This window comes from Artemia sp. Qi Xiang Cuo, chromosome 15, assembly GCF_049724085.1.
Source record: "Artemia sp. Qi Xiang Cuo chromosome 15, ASM4972408v1, whole genome shotgun sequence".
Taxonomy (NCBI): Eukaryota; Metazoa; Arthropoda; class Branchiopoda; order Anostraca; family Artemiidae; genus Artemia; species Artemia sp. Qi Xiang Cuo.
The window spans coordinates 20,739,538-20,764,791 of NC_142808.1; the positions used below are offsets into that span (position 1 = coordinate 20,739,538).

The 25,254-nt window shown below is 35.5% G+C and overlaps 1 protein-coding gene across 2 annotated transcripts in view; it reads right to left on the minus strand.

The window, feature by feature from the left end:
- The window catches only part of LOC148943436 (WD repeat-containing protein 76-like), a 94,142-nt gene that overhangs the window by 67,511 nt on the left and 1,377 nt on the right, over positions 1–25,254 (minus strand). For both annotated transcript variants that reach the window (XM_089101386.1, XM_089101387.1), the window contains exons 2-3: positions 13,815–14,035; positions 9,344–9,457 (exon numbers count right to left, since the gene is read on the minus strand). In XM_089101386.1, the coding sequence (XP_088957512.1) occupies positions 9,344–9,457; positions 13,815–14,035 (335 nt within the window). The remainder of the gene's footprint in view (positions 1–9,343; positions 9,458–13,814; positions 14,036–25,254) is intronic.

Genomic DNA, 25,254 nt, shown 5'->3' on the forward strand with positions numbered 1-25,254 from the left:
ATTTCCTTAAGCCATGAAAATTGTCTTTCTTACAATTCAAAATATTTAAATTCCCAGATTAGAAAATGGTGTTGAGAAGCCCCTGAAGCCCCAAATGGTGTTGATTTTGGAAAAATCATGATTGTATATTTAGATTCAGCTTAAAAAGTTGTGTTACAATCATAGAAGCTTATTTAGGTCTTTAAAGGCTCAGTTATATATATATATATATATATATATATATATATATATATATATATATATATATATATATGTATATATATAAACGTAAAACAGGCATTCTGGTCCTAAAACTCAAGCATTGAGGCAAGAACTTGAAGTCCAAAAAACCAAAACAGGCTCAGTCAAACCAACTAATCTAACCACATCTCTTAGTTTCTGCTACAATCAGTTTTAAAGTGTTGGTATTTTTTATTTACATTTTTGATAAATTCCATTTTCCATGTTCCAGGCCTATTTACCCTATTTCGTCATTTAAACTGATTCATCATTTAAACTGAGGGTTTTTTCATTTTTCATGCTGTCCATTGACTGTACATGGACCATGGGCTTATTTAGCCTGTTTTGTTATTTAAAAAGATTCACTATTTAAAATGAAGGTATTTTATTTTTTACATTTCCATGTTTCAGGCCCATTTGGTCTATTCCAGGCTTATTTAATTTTGCACTAAGTCCCTTTTCCATGCCTCAGACCTTTTCTAAGCTTATTGAATCAATCTCACTAGCGACTTTTGTTTTGACAAAATCACTAGGAATAACCAATTTCACTAAGAACTTTCAAAATAAACAAATTGCTGACATTTCGTGTCAGAGAATTAGATTAGTTTTCGTGGCATGGAAAAATTGCCATTCCAACAAAACAAGGAAAAATTCACTGCATTATTCCTAACATATATTAGCTAACATATATGTTCAACAGCTAACATATATGTATAACATATATATTCCTAACATAAATGTTATTCCTAACATATATTAGCTCTTCACTCTCAATTGTTGCGAACATATCCACTGAATTGATATATTATATTATATGATATTATATGATAATGAATTGATTCATTAAACCTTTATATTTAAGCAAGTAAATTGATGAGCCCTCATAAACCGTAAGGCGGAAAGTATACAATTTTGCCCTTTAATACATGAGTTTACCTAAAGAATATTTTGCTCACTAGTATTGATTGTTTTAATCCAGGATTAGTCTAATTCCCTAATTAGGGAATTAAGCAGCTGCCTTTTAATACATATATTTACCTACAGAATATTTTCCTCGTAAATGTTAATGTTTTGAATTAAAGAGTAGTATCCATGCTGACCAACAGGGTACGATCCATCGCATGCCAAAGTGTATCGCACGATGCGTGCAATTTCAAGACATTTAGCGACATAATTTTCACACTAATCTCAAGTAAAATGATATGCTAATTATACTAATCATTTTATTTTCAAAAATTGTATTACTATACATCATAGTGGTTCTATTCTTTATATTAAAGTCTCTTTTATAGCAGGAGAAACCTCCAGTCATCAAGGTAAATAATAACTTTGCGAACAAATTTGCTTTCATATCTTTTACGAAAGCAACTGATCGATATGAATGAAACAATGAAACTTTCACGAGTTTTTTGAATTTAGTATTTGACCTGACCCCTGAAAGTTTCAATTACCTAGTTCAATTATTTTACAAATGACGATGAAAGATTACAGGTAAATAGATTGTTTACCCTATATATTTTTTTTCCTTTTTTATGAGAATGCTGGAACACCGTTCATACTCACATACGGCATCATACTGCTACGAAGGACTATCTGACAGCTTCTACTTCCTACTGGCGTCTCAACTGAGGCTAAGAAACTTTGTATTAGTGCTAGAAAGTTTTACGATTTGATATTTAAGCTGATCCCTGAAATATTTGGTCATCGTCTTCAAATACTTTTTTCAAAATCAGAGGCAACGCTATAGCGTTGGTTATAGTAAAGGCCATACGGCTCCAATGTTTTATTATTATTATTTTTTTTTTATTATTTTTTTTTTTCCAGAGGCACTTCATATGGAAGGGGTCTTCGTAAAAACTTCAAAGGGGGCTCATTCGACTGGAAAACGAGAGGTCTAGTGGCCTTTTTAATAGTCGAAAGTGATTGGAGCGCAACTAGCCCCCCCCCCCCCCCACGCCCATCATTACCCCAAACACATCCAACCAAAATTTTCAGATAGCCATTTTGTTCAGCGTAGTTGATTTCCAGATATAAAAAATATATTTTTGAAAAAGACACTCCCCACAACCCTCAGGACAAGGTTTTTGAGTTATGCCCGAGGGGCATATAAGAACGATGTTGGCACAATGTATTTTTTTTTTCCTTTAGAGCAGGGCACTTCGTATCGTAGAAGTTGTCGTAGAAACTTCGAAAAGTGCTCATTCCATTGGAAATCTGAGTAGCTAGTACCCTTTTCGATATTCAAAAGCGATTGGAAGGCAACTATCAACCCTTCTACACCCACAATTTCCCAAAAGATATCCAATCAAAATTTTGAGATAGCCATTTTGTTGAGCATAGTTGATTTCCAGATAGAATTTATGTTTTTGAGGAGGACACTCCTCCACAGCCTTCAGGACAAGGGTTGTAAGTTATGCCCTGGGGGCATACAAGGTTTTTATAGAAGGTGTTGTCGTAGAAACTTCAAAAAAAGGTCATTCGATTGGAAATTCAAAGGGCTAATGCCCTCTTTAATAGTCAAAAGTTATTGGAGGGCAACTAAACCCCCTCTCACGCCCATCTTTTCCCCAAACACATCCAATCAAAATTTTGAGATAGCCATTTTATTCAACGTAGTTTTAAGTTCTGGAAGTTAGGTATTTGAGGATGACAACCCCCCCCCCCCCACAGCACTCAGGGTAAGGGTTGTAAGTTATGCCCTGGGGGAATATAACGTTTTGTATAGACAGCGTTGTCGTAGAAACTTCAGAGAGGGCTCATTCGATTGGAAATTTAAATGACTAGTTCCATTTTTAATACCGTAGTCGAAAGTGATTCTGAGGCAACTGACAACCCTTCCACGCCCACCATTTCCCCAAACACATGCAATCAAAATTTTGATATACCCATTTTGTTCAACGTATTTGAAAGTTCTGGAAATTATATGCTTGATCAGGACACTCCCCCCACAATCTTCAGGGGCAAGGGTTATATGTCATGCCCTGGGGGCATATATGGTTCTTATGGAAGGAATGATCGTATAAACTTTAGAGAGGGTTCATTTGGTTGGAAATTGAAAGTTCTAGTTCACTTTTCAAGAGTCAAAAATTGGAGGGTAACTTGCTCCCCCCCCCCCCTACAAACCCTTTTTTCTCAAATGCATCCAATTATAATTTTGAGAGAGCCATTCTGCTAAAATTACTTTAAAGATCAGATAACAAAATTTAACGGTCAACAAAACCCTTCAAAGTCGGGGGGAAGGTGTTGTAAGTTATGCCCTGGGGGAATATACGGTTTTTATGGAAGGGATGCTCGTATTAACTTCAAAGAGGGCTCATTCGAGTGGAAATTGAAAGTTCTAATTCACTTTTTAAGAATCAACTGAGATTGAGGGCACCTAGCCCCCCCCCTCCACGCCCTCTTTTCCTCAAACCCATCTGATAAGAACTTTGAGATAGCTTTTTTTAAAATAGTTCAAAGACCATGTAACGAAAACACAGGGGTCGACACAGCCCCCCAGGGCTCGAGGGCAGGTGTTGTAAGTTATGCCCTGGGGGAATATTTGGTTCTTATTGAAGGGATGCTCGTAAAAACTTTAGAGATGGCTCATTTGCTTGGAAATTGAAAGTTCTAGTTCAGTTTTTTAGAGTCAAAAGAGATTGGAGGGCAACTAGCCTCCCTCCACGCCCCTTTTCCCCCAAATGCATCTAATAAATATTTTGAGATAACTATTAAGTTAAAAATTGCTCAAAAGTCAGGTAACAAAAACTCATGTGTCGTCAAAACCCCCCGGGGCCCGGGGGCAGGCGTTGTAAGTTATGCCCTGGGGCATATATGGTTCGTATGATAGGGATGCTCGTATAAGCTTCAGAGAGGGCTCATTTGATTGGAAATTGAAAGTTCGAGCTGACTTTTTAATAGTCAAAATAGATCCGAGGGCAGCTTGCCCCCCCCCCACGCCTCCTTTTTCCGAACCCATCTGATGAGAATTTTGAGATAGACATTTTGTTAAAAATAGTTCAAAGGCCGGATAAGAAAATATCCGGTGTCAATACAACCCCCCAGGGTCCAGGGGAATGCGTTCTAAGTTATTCCCTAAGGGCATGTACGGTTATTATGATAGAGGTGCTCGCATAAACTTTATAGAAAGCTTATGCGCGAGTTAATTGAAAGTTCTTTCTTAAGTTTTAAGAGTCAAGAGAGTTCAGGGCACATAGCCCCCCCCCCACGACATTTTTTCCCCAAACACATCCGCTATACAGGTGGTGATAGCAAGTTTTTTGAAAATAGCTCTAAAATTAGATAACAAAACTCCGCTCTGGGCCAGGGGGATAGACGTTGTAAGTGTTGTTCTGGGGGCGTATATGTTTCTTACGAAGGGGATGCTCGTACAAACTTCAGAGAGGGCTCATTTGATTGAAAATTGAAAGTTCCAGTTCATTTTTTAAGAGTTAAAAGATATCCGAGGGCAAATAGCCCCCCCACACCCTTTTTTCCACAAGCCCATCCGATAATACTTTATAATAGCCATTTCATTAAAAATAGTTCAAAGGTCAGAAAAGAAAAATTCCTGTGTCGACGGAACCCGCCAGGGCCCGGGGACACGCGTTATGGGTATTGCTCTAGGGGCATATATAGTTCTTATGGAAGGGATGCTCGTATAAACTTCGGAGAGGACTCATTTGATTGGAAATTGAAAGTTCTTGTTCACTTCTTAAGATTCAAAAGAGATCGGAGGACAACTAGCTCCCCCCCCCTCCACGCCCTAAATGCACCAGATAAAAATTTTTAGATAGAAATTTTGTTAAAAATAGTTCAAAGTTCTGATAACAGAAAACCCCGATGCCGACACAACCCCCCAGGGCCCGGGCGTAGGCGTTGTAAGTTATGCCCTGAGGGTATATATGTTTGTTATGGAAGGGATGCTCCTATAAACTTCCTAGAGGGCTGATTTGATTGGAAATCGAAAGTTGTAATTCACTTTTTAAGAGTCAGAAGTGATTGGAGGGCAGCTAGCCTTCCCCCGCACTCCATTTATTTCTTCCCAGAGGCACTTTATATAGAAGAAGTCGTCGTATAGACTTCAAGGGGTGCTCATTCTATTAGAAATAGAGAGAACTAGCGCCTATCTTAACAGTCAAATGTAATAAGAGTGCAACTAGCTCCCCAAGCCCTTTTTCCCCAAATACATCTGATACAAAATTTTAGGTAACCATTTTCTTAAAAATAGTTCAAAAGTGAGATAAGAAAAACTCCTGTGTCGACACAACCCACAGTGCTCGGGGCATGCGTTGTAAGTATTGCTATGGGGGCATATATGGTTCTTATGGAAGAGACGCTCGTATAAGCTTCAGAGGACTAATTAAATTGAAAGTTGAAAGCTCTCGGTCATTTTTAAAGATTCAAACGATATCGGAGGGGAACTAGCCCCCCTCTCCACGTCCTATTTTCCTCAGACCCTCCTAATATGAGCTTTAAGATAGTCATTTTTTCAAAATAGTTCAAACGTCAGATAACAAAAACTCCGGTGTCGACACATACCCCCAGGGCCCAGGGGGCAGGCATTGTAAGGCATGTCCTGGGGCCGTATATGGTTCTTATGAAAGGGATACTCGTATAAAATTCAGAGAGGGTGCGTTTGAATGGAAATTAAAAGTTGTAGTTCATTTTCACAGAGTGAAAAAAGATCGAAGGACAACTTGCCCCTCCCACCCTCCACGCCTTTGGGTGTATCGGATGGATAAACCCATCCGATAAAAACTTGAGGTGACCATTTTGTTAAAAATCGTTCAACTATCAGATATTAAAACTCCAGGGTCGACACAACCCCCCAGGGCCCAGAGACAGGCGTTGTAAGTTATACTCTGGGGATATATATGGTTCTTATATAAGGGATACTCGTATAAACTTCAGAGAGGGCTCATTTGATTGAAAATAGAAAGTTCTAGTTCACTTTTAAAGAGTCAAAAGAGACCGAAGCTTAATTAGTCCCCCCACGCCATTTTTCCCAAAACCCATCCGATAAAAATTTTGAGATAGCAATTTTGTTAAAAATAGTTCAAACATCAGATAATAAAAAACTACGAGGTAGACACAACCCCATTTTTTCACTTTGATATTGTTACTTTGATACCAGTTTTGATACTTTGATGAATATTTGATTTTTTTTTTAAAGTTTGATTTTGAAATAAGAAATTTTTAAAAACTTGAAATTTTTTGCAATCAAAAACGAACAAAAATTAATTAAAAAAAACTTTCCTAAAAATATGTTTTTCAAATAAAATTAAAGGCCATTTTAAACTTAGGCTCAGCAGATACAAATACCTTTTAAAATTCAAACTCAAAACGACCAGAAATTACTATTAAAGGATAAATGAAACCCAAAACGAACAGAAATTGAATATGTAAATCAAGCTTGAAACGAACAAAAATCACTACAAGCAAGAGTTTGGGTATGACCTTTTTCTCTCACTGTAAAAGTCTAAGACTTACTGCGTCATTGGCACTTTAGTGAAAATTATATGCGTCTTGAACAGTCTTGGAAAGTATAAGCAACATCAAATTGAATATTTGAAGTATAATGATATCAATTGTTGAAAGATCCATCAGTTCAATAATTTATTTCACTGTAATTGTATTTTTATTTTCAATGCTGTAAGAACTGGAAAAGAAAATATTTGTAATATAATTCGTTTTAAGTTAAGCGCCAATGACGCAGTAGGCTTTTGGTTTTTATTTACAGTTAGGAAAGGAGGCAAATACTTGTTTGTAGTGGAACTATATTCGTCTTTAACAACTTTAAAAGAGCTAATAAATTAAACTAAATATTTGATGTAAAATGATATTAATTGCTGAAAGCTCAAAATCAGTTCAAAATGTTAGTATAATTTGAATGTTTAATTTATGTGGTAAACTTGGAAGAAAACATTTTAAGAGAAACTGTTTTTCAGTAAGGTGCCAGCGGCGCAGTAAGGTTTAGACTTTTACGCTAAAAGACGAAGGTCCCACCAAAACCCTGGGGCGTGTCAATTTTTGTTTGTTTCAAGCTCGATTTGCATATTCACTCGTTTTAAGATTTATTTATTAATTTACATTAATATCTATTGTATGTTTGTTTGCATTGATTGTTTATTTAATTTCTGTTTGTTTTAAGTTTCATTTATACTTCAATAGAAAAATATTTTTTTTCGTTTTAAGCTTGATTTTCATATTCAATTCAAGCATTACTCGCTTTAAGATCTATTTATTCATTTATATTTTTACTTGTTTTATGTTTTTGCTATGATTGTTTATTTAATTTCTGTTCGTTTTAGGTTTCACTTAGTCTTTAATAGTAATTTCTGGTCGTTTTGAGTTGAATTTTAAAAGGTATTTGTATCTGCTGAGCTTAAGTTTAAAATGACCTTTACTTTTCTTTGAAAAACTTATTTTTCGGAAAGTTTTGTTTTTAATTAATATCAGAAAGAGCTCATCTGGAAAGCAATCGTTTATTCTAGAGTCTTCTTTAGTTATTAATATGAGGGCGCAGCAGCAACGTTTATACTAACATGAGGCGTCGTATATTGGCACGAAAGACTATCTAAAAGTTTTCCCTTCTTGCTTGCATCTCAACCAAGGTTATGAAGCTTCATGGTACCGAATTATTTGGTGTCTTTGGGGGGGGGGGGTCCAGAAGTTATTTTTTATTTGATTTATCAACGTTTTGGTATGGTCTGTTACAGCATGTTTCTGAAAATTCTTGTAAAGTAACCTTATACAAATACAAATTTCACCTTGATTTTCTAAAAGCATGGGTGATCCGATATGATGGTAAACTTGGTCTTGCACCTGACATCATAAGAATGAAAGGCCGAACTGCAACTTCTGATTGCTTTAAAACATCGTGCAGTATTCTTATATTCCCCCTCCTAGAACTGCTTAACGGTTGTAGGGGTCTTCAAGAACGTTTAGGTTAACTTTACCACCATGGTAGCACATGCCTTTAGGTCAATTATAAGGCTTTTGTCCTTTGATGATACCAAGCTGATTTATAACCAGCCAATTTAAACTATAAATCCCTGTCATACCATTCTCGAAGGTTGTAAAAAAGAATCGAAACAATGAATGAGCGGGGGGTGGCCCTATTAGCTACCCTCGCACTCCGACTGAACTCTTATCGTCTAACTGCTTCGTCTGCTATCCCTGACATCCACCTATCGGCCGTTCTGGTTTTGGCAAACTCTTACCATTTGACTGTTTCTCCAACACCTGATCCAGTACCTCTGACACCTTACTATTTGCCTTTCCTTGTTCTGTCGAACTCTTATAATTTGGCTTTTTTGTCTGCTACCTCTGACGTCTTATTATTCACCCCCTGGTTCTTTCGACCTCTTACCATTTGGCTATTTCGTCCGCTACCTCTTACATCCTTCTATTAGCCTTCCTGGTTTTGTCCACCTCTTACAATTTGGCTGTTTCATTGGCTACCTCTCCCGCCCTACTGTTTGCCATCATAGTTCTGTCGACCTCTTACCGTTCTGCTGTTTCATCAGCTACCTCTGACGTCCTACTATTGACCCCTCTAGTCTTGTCAACCCCATACCGTTTGGCTATTTCGCCTGCTACCTCTGAAGTATTAGAATTGGTTTTTCTGGTTCTGTCAGCCTCTTACAATTTGATCCATCCTTGGGCAAAACTAAGGTATATAGGCATGGAGTAAGGGTAATTCAAATAGTCCATCAGTTCTGAGCCATTTGAAGGCAATTGGAGACACTAAATATAATGTTTTCTAAGATTTATGACTGACCATGTCGACAGGACTTGCAGGCAATTGGGCAACTGAGATCGTTCATATTATATGAGCTTTGCCTACTGGGAAAGCCCACTGAAAATAAAAAGCGAATGACCGAGATTTTTGGGTTGATTCATGACGTAAAATGTCCACATATCTTGTGTGCGAAATAGTGCTTATTTTTTTGTATTTTTTTTTTCTATTCAGAACTTCATGTCCCATGGTTCTAAGATTATTTTGCGAATATGTCACGTTTACAGCTTGAGTAATTGAACTATTCATTCAGCACTACGACAAACCCACGCCTACAAAGAATCACGCAAGCACACAAAAACACACTCAAATGAACAAAAAGAAGGGAAATTTAATTGTTACCTTCTTTCTCGTTTGATTCTAAATCCTCTTGTGTGCGATGGGCTAGGCTTGGGTTTTAGCACGGCTGGGGATAAGGCTTTCAAGCTTTCCTTTGCTTGCTTTATATTGAACTGCCTAAAAATAAAAAGCAACCACTAATCAATTAGATCATCAATATACAGAACTTCCGTAGCTCAAACTTTTAGACATTCAACATTAGAAAAAAATATTATATACAGATGTAAAACAAAATTTACAAAGCTCAAAAACAAACATCAGTTTATATATACCGTACATGAAACATTTTCCTGGACACAGCCTAAATAAAGAAATCATACAGAGGTGGAAACTCTTCTGGACACAAACTGCAGGTGGTGAATAATTATCATCAAAAAGTGGGCTTGTGCCCAGTATTCAAACACCGTATTCATCGCATTCATATTCAACATTATTAGACTCGCCACTCTACGTTAATCCTTCCCTACAAAGGTTTGGGCCATATACATCTGGTTAGAATTGCAGTTCCCTTAAAGCTCTTTGCCATAACTTCGATATATATTAATTCAGATAAAATAAACGAACGACACTGTCCTGTAGTGAAGTGGATTTGACCTCATCTTGGTAATCCGAAACCCAGAGTTCAAACCCAGCTGTAGCAACAGACTATGGGGCTCGGAATTTGATTCCGAGATGCGAAATCGTCTCCACATACTGTAAACTACATCATGATATACAAGATGATGTAAAACGCGTATCTTTTGACAAGAGGACATGCTTGATTCTGTCCCCTGATTCCCTGAAGTGTCGTCATGTTAACTTTTTAAATAATTGCTTTAATCGTGGTTGAAGTGGTTGCTATGACCTAGTATAGGACGAACACGGCCCATAGTAATCGAAAAAAATAGCCCGAAACCCCCTAAAAAAGGCGTCGAATTGAAACAAAAAACACACCGTTGGAATCTTCTTGCATAAATACATTCTAAGACCACACTGGCTATAATGACAAATGAAACTCAGAGAGGAAAGAAAATAACAAAATGAAAAAAAGGTGAAAAAACGAGGAATTTCGTCAGCCAGTGGTGAAACATGAAGAAGAAGAAATAAGCAAATATTTCGACAAGGACCTCCGCCAATTCGTCTTCAGCGCTAAACAAAAAAGAAAGAAAAGGAGAAAGAAACCAACGAAAATCAAACATTTCGAAGTTTGCCTTGCAAGGTAAACTTTTCTTTCTTTTTTGTTTAGCACTGAGGACGACTTGGCGGAGTTCCTTGTCTTATTTCTTCTTCTTCATGTTTCGCCACTGGCTGACAAAATTCCTCGTCTTTTCACCTTTTTTTTATTTTATTTTTCTTTTTGTTATTTTCTTTCCTCTCTGAGGTTTATTAATCTTCTTACAGTCGCTTGGCTTGGACATCCTTTGGCTTGAAGAACAAGAAAAATCATTTTTTTTTGCATGTGAAGCAAATTTTTCCCATTCTTTCCATTTCCACAGCTAGCGAGACACTGGAACATCATAGAGAGCTGTTTAAGGGCTCGTGTTAATGGAAATTGCTGCGCCAACATGTAACAAAACAAGTGTAGTTAACAAAACAAAAAATTTAAAACAAAATCACTCTTTTGACAAAAAAAAACAGATTTTCGTATACAAGATGATGAATGATAATTGATCGAGCAATAGAAAAAAAAATAATTTGCACTGATTCTCTGAACTAATTCCTTGCGTTACCAGGGATTAAACCGGTGTACCTTTAATAAAGCACCCTGGCTTTATCCACTCAGTCACACAAGGTATTTTTTACAAAGATTTTTCTAGAAACCTATAAACCTATGTTTTTTAAAGGATCTTATACAGCTACTTTTTAGTAAAGTCTAAGGCAGACTTGAGGATTTATTTGCATCAATGGACGATTAATAACATGAATAGGTAATACTTCGATATAATAGAGGAATCAGATGGGAAAAAAAGAAATATATATATATATATATATATATATATATATATATATATATATATATATATATATATATATATATATATATATATATATATATATATATATATATATATAAAAATATATATATATATATATATATATATATATATCTAAACCTATAGCTTACCGTCACAATTTTGTCCAGTGACCTACCACTACGCTCTCCCAGTTCCAAGATATATTCCTAGGCAATATAAAAATCTCCTGACTTTTTCCCCTGCAAATCCGTTTGATGAGAAATAAGTTTCAAAAGTGATCAAAAACACCCAGCATCTCATATAACTTGCTGAATTCGTTTTTTTCTCTATACTGATAATATAAACCAAATATTGGTAACAAAGCATTGCAAAAAGATTTAACATCCTCCTTACTTTTTTTTAACAAGCTCAAAAAGAAGAAGCAAAACATTTTTTTCATTTTAAAAGATGTCCAGTACCTCTAATTTGACGTTCATCCATAGCACATTGATTATTGATTTTATTTGTATCAGTGATCAAATTTTTGGCATTTTTTAGTGAAACTATGCCGACGGGCTTCGTAGTATATGGTTTTTATGGTAGGATAAATGTCAGGAATTAATAAAAAGTTGGCACGACTTGAAAGTAATAGGGTAAATTTTTATGAAGAGGTTAGTAGAGTGCTGCAGGATGGTGACGGCGTGTTGAGTATGGGACTGAGACCACCAGCAAGGTATGTTTTCCCCATTGATATATTTCCTCCTAATAACACTTGGAAACCTACGTTTATGCACGTGAATTGTCGAGGGTTAAATAGTAGTTTTATGTATATTTCTGAGTTGTGTGATAATGTGAGTGAGATAAATATGATTGGATTGACTGATATTTGGCCTAATGATCGTAATGATTTTCTATTTCACAATAATGGTTGTACGTTTTTTAAGAAAAATAGAATGATACATCAACATGGTGGGCTTGCAGCATATGTTAAGTCAAGCATTCATTCTAACGTAAGAGATGATTTGTCAACATCTGTTGAAATGGTATTTGAGAGTATGGTTTTACAGGTTGAAATGAATAAGGACAAATTTTATGTAGTAATTGTATATAGAACTCTTTCAAGTTCGTTACAATTTATGGACCATATGGAGTCCCAGGTGATGCAACTACCATCTTCGGCCCATTGTTTTGTGACGGGTGATTTTAATATTAACATGAAGAATAGGAATAATGTGGCTCGTAAAAGTTTTTGCGATCTGTCTGATTATTGTTTAATGTTCTATGAATGATGTGTCTGATTCATGGGCGTAGGCCATGGCCCTCCCTACGCCCATGGTCTGATTATTGTTCAATTTTGGTATGTAGACATATTGATTTTGATATCCATAAAGTTTCAGAGAATAGAAATAGGCAACGTTCTTATTTTGATAAATCAAGTATCAATGAACTGAAAAACGACTTGAGGAGTGTGACTGAACATGTATAGGTGAATGCATAAATTATGGCGACAAGCTTACAACGAGGTATAAAAAAGTCATGAATTTGATCAGTGAAGTTGTGCGTAAGTTTTGTCTGTGTCCATTGTGTTTTTCTTTTCATTTTCTTACACTCCTCTTTAGTACATTTTTGTTGTGTACAGAGGGTAACAATAAATTATTATTATTGTTATTATTATTAAGATTACCTTGGAATGTCTAATTTTCAGACAGAACATTACTTCTTTGGAGATTATTCAGATGTTGAGTATGTTGACAATTCTTATACACTTATATTTAGCTTTTTCTTTGCAGTAAGTCATCAAACACATAAGTCTAATTACGACCTTTTTCACATTTTAACCTCCTGTTGTTTTTTCTACTTCTTTTTCAGTTTCTGAGACATCGCACTTGCATTAAACTGGAACCCATTTAATTAGAAAACTTCATAAATATCGAATAAAAAAATCATTTTGCAATCAACCAACGCGATGAAGGGAACGTTTTCCCCGACAACACTGTCTGCATTGGATATATAGGACAGAGTTTCCCTGTGAGGCTGAAAACGCGGGTATTCATTGACGGTTTTTGCTATTTTCCACGCCTTATTTGAAATATCACAGCCGTTTTTCCATGTTTTCATTACGTTTTATTTGTAAACAACTAGAAAAGTTGAAAAATTTTACACTCAATCAACATTCTGCTTTCTCTGTGACTCAGTGACAATTTCTCTGTGACTCAGCGACAGTTTCTCTGTGACTCAGAGTGACTCAGTGGAACCAATCAAATCGAGATAAAAATTGAATTTTAAATAAAAAATTTTGGTATTTAAATATCAAAACTCGGTTTTCATAATGCCAAAATTTTGGTATTGGGTTTAAATTCAAAATTCCTCTAATTTAATGTTGACGAGATATTAGTTAGATTGTTCCACTATCCGTAGATTTGGATAAATTTTTATAACCCAATCAACTCATCAGAAACAAAATCTATATTTCAAGTTTTATCTAAGCAATAGGTATGATGACCATTCTGTAAGCGTTAAAACCTTTAAAATAAACTTACTCTAACAACTTTTTCCTCTCCTCTATATTCTTCAATATAAGCTTTTCATACTCTGAAATTTGGGGCTCATCCACTTTTACTTTTTTTCTTAACGGCTCTTTTGTGTTTTTCCTGGATTGACGCCTTTTTGGAGTTACAGCTTCTTCACCACCTATCTCCTCTTCTGACTTTGGGATTGCCTCGTTGCCATTCTGATTACTTTCAAGCATTTCTTCTTTTTCCTACAAGAAAACAGAATTAAACATGTAAATCATATGTGATTATAGGCTGGTGCACATAGGATCAGTTCATTTTGGACAGATGGGCTCAGAGAACTGTTCTCCAGGGGGGGGGGGACAAATTGGAAACAAATCATTTTCAGACCACTATTTTCCAGCTGTACAATGGAAGTCTCAGGGGGAAGAGCGTCCTAGATACCCCATTCCCCTCCATTGGCACCCAAAAGCTGAATTTTAGAGGGGAGCTTACCTAGTCTAATCAGCACTTCCAATGCTTGATAGAAATCTCAAAACAAAAATATAAAAATACAAGGCAGCATCATTCAGCCCCCATCCCCTACCCCCTTTATGGGCGCCCATGTTACCCTCTGTGTGCAGGCATGGATAAATAGACACAAAACAAGTATTTTTGTATTAATCCATTGTTAAAACAAAGAAAGGAAAGCAAAAGTAATAGTAAACATAGAAGATCAGAATTGGCGGGATAAACAATCTAAATTAGTCATTGGCAAACTTGTACATGTAGAAAATCGTGATTGCTTTTCAAGTTTTTAACCTTTTCTCTCTTAAGAGAAGTTTTAAAGGTGCCGTTTTATACACAAATGTGTGCGCTATGGAGATTGAAAGCATTTTTCAGAATGCCTACTCACTGGGGTGTTTGACATTTAGTTTGGTCTAATTTTTCAGAGAATCCATATTTTTAGGTCAGTATAAAAGCATTTTCTACTAAGCCTAGAGAGCTCAAACTTCGTTTTTTTTTACTTAAAGCTAGTACTGGGAGTTTTTTCCACTCCCTAACTTCCTAACATCGATTCTTATATATATTTTACTTTTGGTAAATTCAGGGCAGTTTGTATTACTGAACTACGAATAAAGTGAAAATACTACTCGATGCCTTTTTTTATGCTCTTTCCGAGTATAATAATCGATTTACTCGGAAATTCTTGTTTAAGCTCTTTACTAAACCTCAAAGATGATGAAACCTTTTTCTATTATTTAAACAACGGTTACACATACTGCTGGTAGCTTTACTCTTGTTCAAATTGGTTTACTCGTAAATTGAATCGACTATGACGTAATCAATAGCCGAGAAACACATGCAAATTACTGTATATAATTCGGGATATATGTTTGCACATGAGGGGGGTGTGGATAAAGTATAATGCAGCTACAATATAAATGTGTCAACTACAACTACTCTGCATATAATAAAGTAAAAATTGTTGTTTTTAACCCTTTTATATAGCCAAAAAATAAAAGAAAAAGGTATCATCTTTGAGGGTCTGTGATGGGCTAAAATTAAATTTCCGAGTAAAGTGATTACTATATTCGGAAAGAGCATAATAGGGCATCAAGTGGTGTGTTCACCTTATTCGTAGGTCAGTAACATGAACTACCCGAAATTTACCCTAATTTTTAGCCTGTTTAATGACTCAAATGTCTTTTAGGGGCCTTTAAAGTCTCTTTTCTAAAACCTGTAAACTTGATGGTTTCAAAATACACAGCTAGGTTCTTCATAAAAGCTTCAAAAGGCTAAACGACTTAGTCTTTAATGGTTCTTTTCTAAAATGCGTAACTTGGTGTTTCTAAAATACCCAGCAAGCTTAAAATACCCTATAAGCTTTTTCTTAAAGGCTTTAAAAGGCTAAATGGAAAAACAGAGCAAAGGACACAACATCAGACTTCAAAGTCCAACTGATTTCCGTGTCATGGCCGTTTAGCCAGAAAGTGCAATAGGGGCTGGAGAAGGGTTTAAATGATTTAGAAGTCTTTTGAAGGTTCTTTTGTAAAATGTGGTGAATAGCCCTGTATCAGCTTTATGCCACTTCCCAAGACATCATTAACAAAATTCAACAGTTACAAATATCAATGACGCTAATAATGCATAGGTAAGTTTTCGTTATATAGTAACCTATTCTTGGTAATGTTTCTTGTCTTGTGAGTCTTTTCTTCCTATAGTCGGAATTATTCTTTTTCACATATCTTAAACAGTAAACATAAGTTAGTTCAAATAAAAAAAAAACGTAATAATACAAGATATTCAGCTTTTTAGGGAGCGTTTGAGATGATTTATTACAGCGTTTTGTTTGCTTTCAAGTGATTTTATAAGTAAATTTATCTTTATCAATAATGAGAATAAAAAAAAAAATCTTGAGAAAGTTGGCAACTCCAAAATGAAGGATTTCTTTTAGACTGGAAACGTGTCGAAGCGGCAATAGGGGCCTTAGTGCTGACGACAGACTATTTACATTAAGATAACAAACGCCAAGTAAAAGTTTAAGTTACTGTTGTAAGTAGAAGAACATTTGGAAGAAAAGAAATAACTGAACAAAATAGTAAAGCCTCTGAGGAGCATACTATTCAAAAAAAGAATGTTTTTCTTCAGACATCATAATAGGCATCTACAGTTCAGATTCAAGTCAATATATATCCCCAATAACAATGATGTAACTTCACTGCCCATAGAAACTTGAAAATTTGAAGTAACTCAAAACTTTAAAATGAATTTAGTTGACAAAGTAGAAACATAGTTTTCAAGTTTTCTGATACTTTTCCTTAGAAGACTAAGAAGCAAGATAATTACGAATATCAAGTTTTTCTGTTAGATAAAAATAAACTATAAAATTAAAAACCTAATTTTTCTGGGCCCAAAAAGTAGGAGGCCTTAGGCACGAGCCTAAGACTTAGTCCACCCCTGTCTGTCATTGTTATTGTGTTTTAAGAAACATCAGATAGTAATTTTGGTCTTTGTGGTATTAATTTGAGATGAAAAAATCCCATTGTTTAGCATTTAATGTAGTCGTTTATACATCTACTAAGACAAGAGTGTTATATATTGACCATTGTCCATAATAGGTAACACGAAAATAAACATCACTGTACGTGACTTAATCAAACATTGAGTGAATCAACTTGGTTAAACAAAATTTCCAAAGGAGTGTCTATAGTAGGCTATCTGTTTTAAACACTTTGTGGTAACAAACTGTAAGTAAGGAGTGATGCAGCTCAATAGTAACCAAAACTCTAAAAGACAGGGTCTTGATAATAATAGATACATCAAAAGAATTGAATTTTGATGCGTATTCAAAATACGTAAAATTCATCAAATTTAATGTTACCCATCAAAATTTACAAGCCTGAGAAAATTTGCCCAATGTTTGAAAAAGAGGGGAAACGCCACCAAAACATTAAGTGATATTAATAAAAACCACACCGTCAGATTGAGTATACCAGAGAACCCAACTGTAGAGGTTTTGAGCTCCTCTGTACAAAAATGTGGAATTTTGCATTTTTTGTCAGAAGAAACATCACAGATGCATGCTTTTTTTTCTGTTTTTTTTTGCGCTCAGAGAACCCAACTGTAGAGGTTTCAAGCTCCTATGTACAGAAATGTGGAATTTTGCATTTTTTTTTTTCTTTTTGTCAGAAGAAACATCACATCTGCATGCTCTTTTTTTTGTCCCAGGGGGGATTATGTCAAACCAGTGACTGGAGAAAATTACAAGAGGACTCATTTGATCAGACATCAAAAGTTCTAGTGCTGTTTTTAAGTGACCAAAAATATTGGAGAGCAGCTAACCCCCCTCTCATACTCATTTGTCCCCCAAAATCACCCTGTAAAATTTTGAGATAGCCATTTTTTTCAGCACAGTCAAAAAACCTAACAACTATGTCTTTAAGGATGAATTAACCCTACAGTCCCTGGGGGAAGGGGTGCAAGTTATGAACTTCCCCATTTTTTACATATAGTATTGATTATTGGGAAGCAAACAGACGTTTTTGGGTGGGGCTTTTCTGGTAGAAGGGGGGGGGGGGGTTATGTGGGAGGATTTTTCTGTGGAGTAATTTATCATGGGGGAATATCCCGTGGAGGGGAGCTAGATTTGCCAGCATTGCTTAAAAAACGATCAGAAACTAAATAAAAGACATGTTTTTCAACTCAAAGTAAGGAGTAACATTGAAACTTAAAACGAGCAGAAATTATTACAAATATGAGGGGGGTCACCCCCTCGTTAATACCTCGCTCTTTATGCTTAAGTCTTTATGGTACTTTTAAAAGAGCTTTTTATTCTAATTAAACAGCTTTTGTGACTTGGGAGTCATTCTTAAAGGATTGAAACAAAATTTGAACTTTAGCAAGACAAAATAGCAAACTGATTGAGAAAAAATACTGCAATGTATTATGAAATTATGAGTAGCAAAGATAATGACAAAAAAGAATATATTGCAAAGATACCAGCAATAGCAAGGGCAAAAATAACTGTATAGATAATGTACAGAACTAAGGCAAAGCAAAAAGAAGATGAACAGACACCAAACCAACCTGTATGTAACCAAGATTTTAATAGCTAACTACCTTGTTAACCCTTGACAGGCCACTATATGAACGAATACCAGGAAAAATCTTCAACGCTTCCCATGTAATCTCTAGGTCAGACTATTGACGAAAAATTTTATTTTTGCATGATTTATTCAAAATTGTCAATTTTAGACCATGTTGTAAAAATACGACATTAGCCTCTCGAGTATATAAAAATGGGGCATTTTCACTTTGTGTGGAAGGCTTTAAAATAATTATTTTTGGCAGTAAGGCACAGTGGAAGGTCACATTTTTCGCATTCAAAAGTGGTATATCCCGATTTGCACTCTTTGCAGCGGCTCTGCTTTTCAGTCTTTTTTGGCCAGTGATCAAGTCCATCGGCTTGAGCAGATATTGCCGGTCGGATTCGATTGCGACTTCGAATGGGGCTGGGACTTGCTTCAACATCTGCGGATGGTCTAGCACGTTTACGTTGGGGCATCACGAGCGCCAAGGCATACAACCCTGCAGCAACTTCAGACCTGAAGGCTCTCAAGATCAACGGTTCGTCTGTCCTTGAAGTCAGTGCTTTGACGCCTGACCTGAAAAGAAGCCAGCTATTGCAGACTGCTGTGTCAATGAGACACCAGAAGATTCTCATATATCATTTTTGTGTCCAAAGATGAGTTCGGCACATCTCCGCCAGCATGTATGCTAAATCTACGCCAACCATATGAAGGTTGTACTCATAAACAATGGCTGGCCTTGAAACTTCAACCCTGGATTTATCCTTAACGTTCCAGCGTCTGCACGTATCCTGTGGCGTTATTCCTGCATATTTTGAAGCCAAGAAAACCGTGTTGTTATCTAACCATTTCACTACAATAACGCCAGAATGAATGTCATTCCTGTAATCTGACGTTCCTCTCTCTCGTTTCTTCATTTCACCATCTGTGAGTAGCGGGCAGCCCTTCAGTCGCGCTTTGTTCAACGTACCAATACAAGGGAATCCTTTAATTTTGAGCAAACTCATTAGTTTCAAGCTCGAAAACCAGTTGTTAAAGTAAATCTTGTAGTTCATTTTCTCTGGCAAGGTACTCATCAGACGTAAAACTATGTTGCCTCCGACTCTAAGATCTGGCTCTATGTCATCTTCAACAAGAGTGCCCTTACCTTGGTAAACTTCAAAATCATATACAAAACCTGACACACCGGCTCTTGTGAACACTTTTATTCCCCACTTCGTCGGCTTTTTTGGTAGATGTTGTCTCAAGTTGCTTCACCCCTTGAAAGGAATCATTTGCTCGTCAATTGAATGGTGTTCTTTGGGGCTGACTTCAAGAAACTTGGAATGGATATGACTCAGGACGGGTCGAATCTTGTATCCACCATTCCTGAGGGGTGGTTTGAGCTACTATGTAGGAGGGTCTCCTCCTACATAATAGCTGATGTAAAATTATATTGTTTTCTTCACCCTTTTTATTTTCTTATTTAGTTGTTTGTTTCATAATTTTGAGCCACGATCATCCGATGTTGTATTTTTACAACAGGAGGAAGTTTATCTTGCTACTGATCCAAATTCTTGCACATTTCGTGAATTTTAACTACAGTAATTCTAAACGGTATATATTTTATACGCATATGACATGCAAGGAATCTCCCACCTTTTTGTTTTGTTTCCAGTTTCTAGCTTAGAAATTGCCTACCTTTTCATTCTTTTTTCTTATCCTTTGGTTTGGTGACTCACTGTTTAGGCCACATGTCACACAGCAGCTCCCCGAAGGTATCAATCGACTGCCATCTTTCAGCCCCATCGAAAGATGTTGATAAAAGCAGTATTTTTTTACAGCAAGATGGCAGTCCAAGCTCGAAAAGTACAGTGTTGTTTTTTTACAACAATTGCCTCTGTAGGGTTAATTTTAAAGTGTGTATAGGATTACTTTAATTTCTGACAAGTAGTATACTTCAAGCTTGAGTATATATACAAATGAGATCTTAACACAACTTGTAGGTTAAGTTAAAGGCTAATTTAATAATGTATAACTAGCCTAGTTAACTAATTTGAAAGTCCGTTGAGAACTAGATAGTGTGTTAAGAAACTGTATTGATAAATATGTATATATAGAGTGCATTTATTATTTAGCAAACTATTTGGGTAATCTGGCCACCATTAATCTGAACTAATCTATCTTTTAAAATAAAAAAAAGTAAGTTTTTTAAACTGAAACCAAGTAACAACCATGGACAGTTCCTCTTGTATAAAATACCCCCCCCCCCCTGGATAATTCCATCCTCACTGAAAATTCTCCCTGGGAAATTCCCTTGGACAATTCTGGAAAATTCCCCTTAGCCTACTTTCATTTGAAAAAAAAAAATTTTTTTTGTTTAATTTCTGACCTTTTTTGAAATTATGCTGGGAATTTGCCACTCCATGAAAAATTGTTCCTGGAAGTATCCACCAATGGAAAGTTTCTGCCATGGAAACTTTTCCCATGAAAAATTTCTGCCTTGGAAAGTTTCCCCATAAAGGATTTTTCCCACAGAAAATCTCCGCCACACCCACAAATGGAAAAACCCCTTGATAATTCCAACTGTAACAAAAATTTCCCCTAAACAACTTCCCCAGAACATCTCCAAATGCAAAATTTAGTCATTAAAGAAAAAGCAAGACAAATAAAAAGAATTTCACAGCAAAATTCTGGCCAATTCCCCCCACTGTACTTTTTTTTTCTGAAGATGTCACCATTGAAATAGATTTCCCCACAAAAAATTCTCCCTGTCAAAAACCACTCTTCAAGAAATTCCCCCTCCCTTGAAAAATGTCTGTATATACCCAATACATATATATATATATATATATATATATATATATATATATATATATATATATATATATATATATATATATATATATATATAATATATATATATATATATATATATATATATATATATATATATATATATATATATATATATATATATATATATATATATATATATATATATATATATCCAGGTAAGAGCTGTTACCTCAGAGGCTTTGAGGAGGGGGGGGGTCATGTCATCCCCAGAGACACAATAATTGAACTTTCAAATATGCTGAACAAAATGTCTATCTCAAAATTTTGATAGGATGACTTTGGGGGAAAAAGGGGGCATGTGAGGGGGACTAGTTGCCCTCTAATCCTTTTGATAAGTTAGAAAGGTGACAAAACTTTTAATAGCATTGACAGCTTTTAATTCCATCTGAATGACCCCTAAACCAGTCTTTTAGGACTATAAGTTCTGTACAATGACTCCTGGAAAAAAAACTGAACAGGCATCTGTGATCTTTCTTCTGGTAAAAAAAACGAAAACAAAATTCCCCATTTTTGCAGATAGGAGCTTGAAACTTCTACATTAGGGTTCTCTGATATGCTGAATGCAATTCTTTCTTTATTTTTGGGGATGTTTCCCCCTTCTTCTAAAATCACATAAAATTTCTGAGGCTTTTGGCTTTTAATGGGTAACACTGAACTAAATTTTTTTTTAGATATTTTAAATCAGTATAAAAAGCCAATTCTTTTGATGTATCTATTGTTATTAACATCCTGTTTTATAGAGTTTTGGTTATTATTGGGCTGAGTTGCTCCTTACTTAGAGTACATTATCAACCACAAATTGTTTGGTATATGCCTACTGTCATTTAAGCATCCACCTGCTTGACTGGGAAAATGTTCTATGCGTATTCTTTGGCTAAGGATTTTTTTTCTCTATTATTAGCTATTCTTTATTTTCATTAGGCATCTGGTAATATCCCCTTTTAAAAAAAAAACTTAAGCTAACCAAAAACAGTATTACATGAAAAGTGATGGTTTACCCCAGTTCAAAAGCTTATTGAGTAGGCAAAGAAAAAGCTATAGAACTAAACTAGCCCAGAAAAAAGTCTCAAAGTACCATGGAATGGGGGCTATTTTGATTTTTTCTTCTTTTTTTGTAAAATTGTAAATATGCATTTTTCACAGTGCTAGAATTGCCAAGACACAATTTTGTTTTCATTCTGTTTTACAATAAACACATATATGCTATTACCATGTAATCTGGCACTTTTTAATCTATTTTTAAAACAAGAATATAAAATATATTTTTTGCCAACATTTTGTAATGATGCAAATTACAGTTGTACATTATATAAATTTGACTACTCACAAATGGTTGGTCTTAATTTCTTACTCTTTGACCTGATATCTGTTTTTGAAGATTGACAAACAGTTTGTGGTAATGAACTATAAGTAACTTGGTCCAAAAGGATATAAATATGATACAGTACTGTTGATAAAATGGTACAAGTAAAATTATGGAGTATGATATTTATGGCAAGTATATGGCTTGCCACTGAATTAAATTACATTGTTAATTGTGATTCAGAAAACTATTGATATTTCTAACTGTACGCTATAGTTACATTATTTACTTTTCTGCAAATTTTCTGTATAAAAATATTTTTTGCTCAAAGCAAAGCTGTCAAAACACAAGTTGTCAGCAGCTTTTGGAATTCTGCTACTGACAGCTTTGGAACTTTTGTGATGGTGAGGTTCTGCTTCAACTATTAACTAGTTCAATATATTAAATAGTCCAAAAATTACTCTTTTCTTATTGTTAAATATTAAGGTAAAAAGTGATAACTTTATTGACATTTTGTTACTTAATATATGGTATAAGCATTTTTCTTTAATTTTGTGTATCTATTATGACCATTATTAAAAAATAAACTCAAGAGGATTGTTTTAAGCCTCTATGATAAATTCAGGGAGTTATTTAATCTCTTTTTACCTTTTAGTCATAGTATTTCTCTAGGGAATACCTACTTGTTAACTATCAAAATGTTCAGAAAAAACCCCTGTTGTAAGCTATGTATCAATTATTCACCTTATTTTAAAGGTAGTTAATTCAACCAGCATCTAAATTGCTCTCTCTATGGGGCTACTTTGAACAGAGTTAAACTAAAAGGGTTAACTTTCTATTTAATAGTAATAATCTTCAAGACCTTGCCATGAAGTATGTTGAACTTAAGGGAATACTATCACCAAGCCAACATAGATTTCGACCAGGAAAGTCAGCAGGAACAAATTAGCTGGAGACTTGTGACGCATTAACAGACCTGATTGGCCTACCTGTGGATGTCTTGATTTTTGACCTTGCAAAAGTATTGGATTAAGTTCCATACTTGCACCTATTAATAGACCTCATCATTGAAAGCCTCAAGATGAAACACACCATACTTGATAAAATAAAACTGCAACAACTTAGGTGGCTAGGCCACATCCAGCATATGGAAAATTCTTGTCTGCCGAAAATAGTCTTTGATGGTCGTGTGCATGGTTCTTGCCCCAGAGGTCGGCCCCCAAAGAGATGGAAAGACAACTTCTCTACACTCAACCTGCCACAACTTCTATGCCTGACTGAAGATAGATGCTCATACAGACGCCACATCAATAACATAGTGAATGAAGAGGTCCCAAAACGACCTTCAAGGACGGATGGGACTTAAGTCAAGTAAGTCAGTCATAGACCTCATCTCATATGGAATTAATACACACCTTGGGGGCTGGATCTTAGCTTTTTTTTTACTGAGAGAACAAAGACAGTAAGGCTTTTTACTAATGAAGGAGAACCAATCCTCTCTGAATGATGTGGAGTCATCAGCAGTGTCCTGCAGGGTAGCGTTTTAGGACCTAGTGTTCAATATCTATATAAATTATATTTTTCAACTGGCTATAAATTGTCTCACTCTCTGTGCTGACAACTCAAAAGTTTATTGGTGCAGTCAACTGTGAGTTGACTGCAATTATGTATCATATAAGAAATGATTTCCAGTAGATCTCCCTGTGTTTTCATGAAGTTGTACAAGGCCCTTGCCAGGCCAGAACTTGACTTTTGAAAGTGCATAGCATCACCCAGATACAAGGGTGATATACAGCTTCTGGAAGGGGTGCAAAGGAGAGCTACTAAGACAGTAACAAAGATAAGAGACAAGCCTTTTGATGAACATTTCAAGGAGCTGAAATTATCTACGCTGGTGCTTATGGCACTTGAGCTTACTTCACAAGAAGCCCCCTAATTCATTTGTCAACTTCCCAAAATATTGGTGCTGACAAGAGGGGCATTCAAAGAAGCTGTTGAAGCCATCAATCAAAACTTGACATCAACAACAGTTTTTCTCCTGCTGTGTAGTCAACTGCTGGAATAGTCTCTTAGATACAACAATCTCAGCAACCAATGATTAAGCTTTTAAGAATTTAATAGATTTTGAATAGAGTGGTGTTCTTGGAAGTACCAGTTGAGGGTGGATCTAGAGCAAAATATGGGGGGACAAGGGCACTAATAACTGAACAAATTGACAAGTTTATATAAAGAAGAGTGAAAACAGAAAAAAAACACAGAGGGCACCAGAAAAAATCTTGGGGAGAGCCTGTCCTATCTGCCAGTGGAACCATTGGGATGTTTGATAAACCACACCCACAACTATGAACTGATTCACAGATTCAGAAGGATCTTAATTTGTTTTAAAGTACAAATTAAGGCAATGATTTGGACCTGTAGACCTGTCCCTTGGTTTTAATAACTGTTACTTTTTAATAGCCTATAGCCTAGTAATTTCAAATAAGAATACATAACAAAAATATGCTTTTTCTGCATCAAAGTAGCCCTATTCCAAGGAACTACTCTTCTTCAGAAAATAACTTAATAAAAAAAAAAGTAGTAGCAACAGATTTCTTTTTTATGCTCATTTTCAACAATTGCCTTAAATCACATTGACCAGCAAGATAAGGAGGGGTTGAACCTCCTGTAGAGACTTGCTGGGGGTGTTAACTTGGTAATTTTTTTGCTGTTCATATTATTGACTTACAAATAAAGTAAACATACTACTCAATGTCTT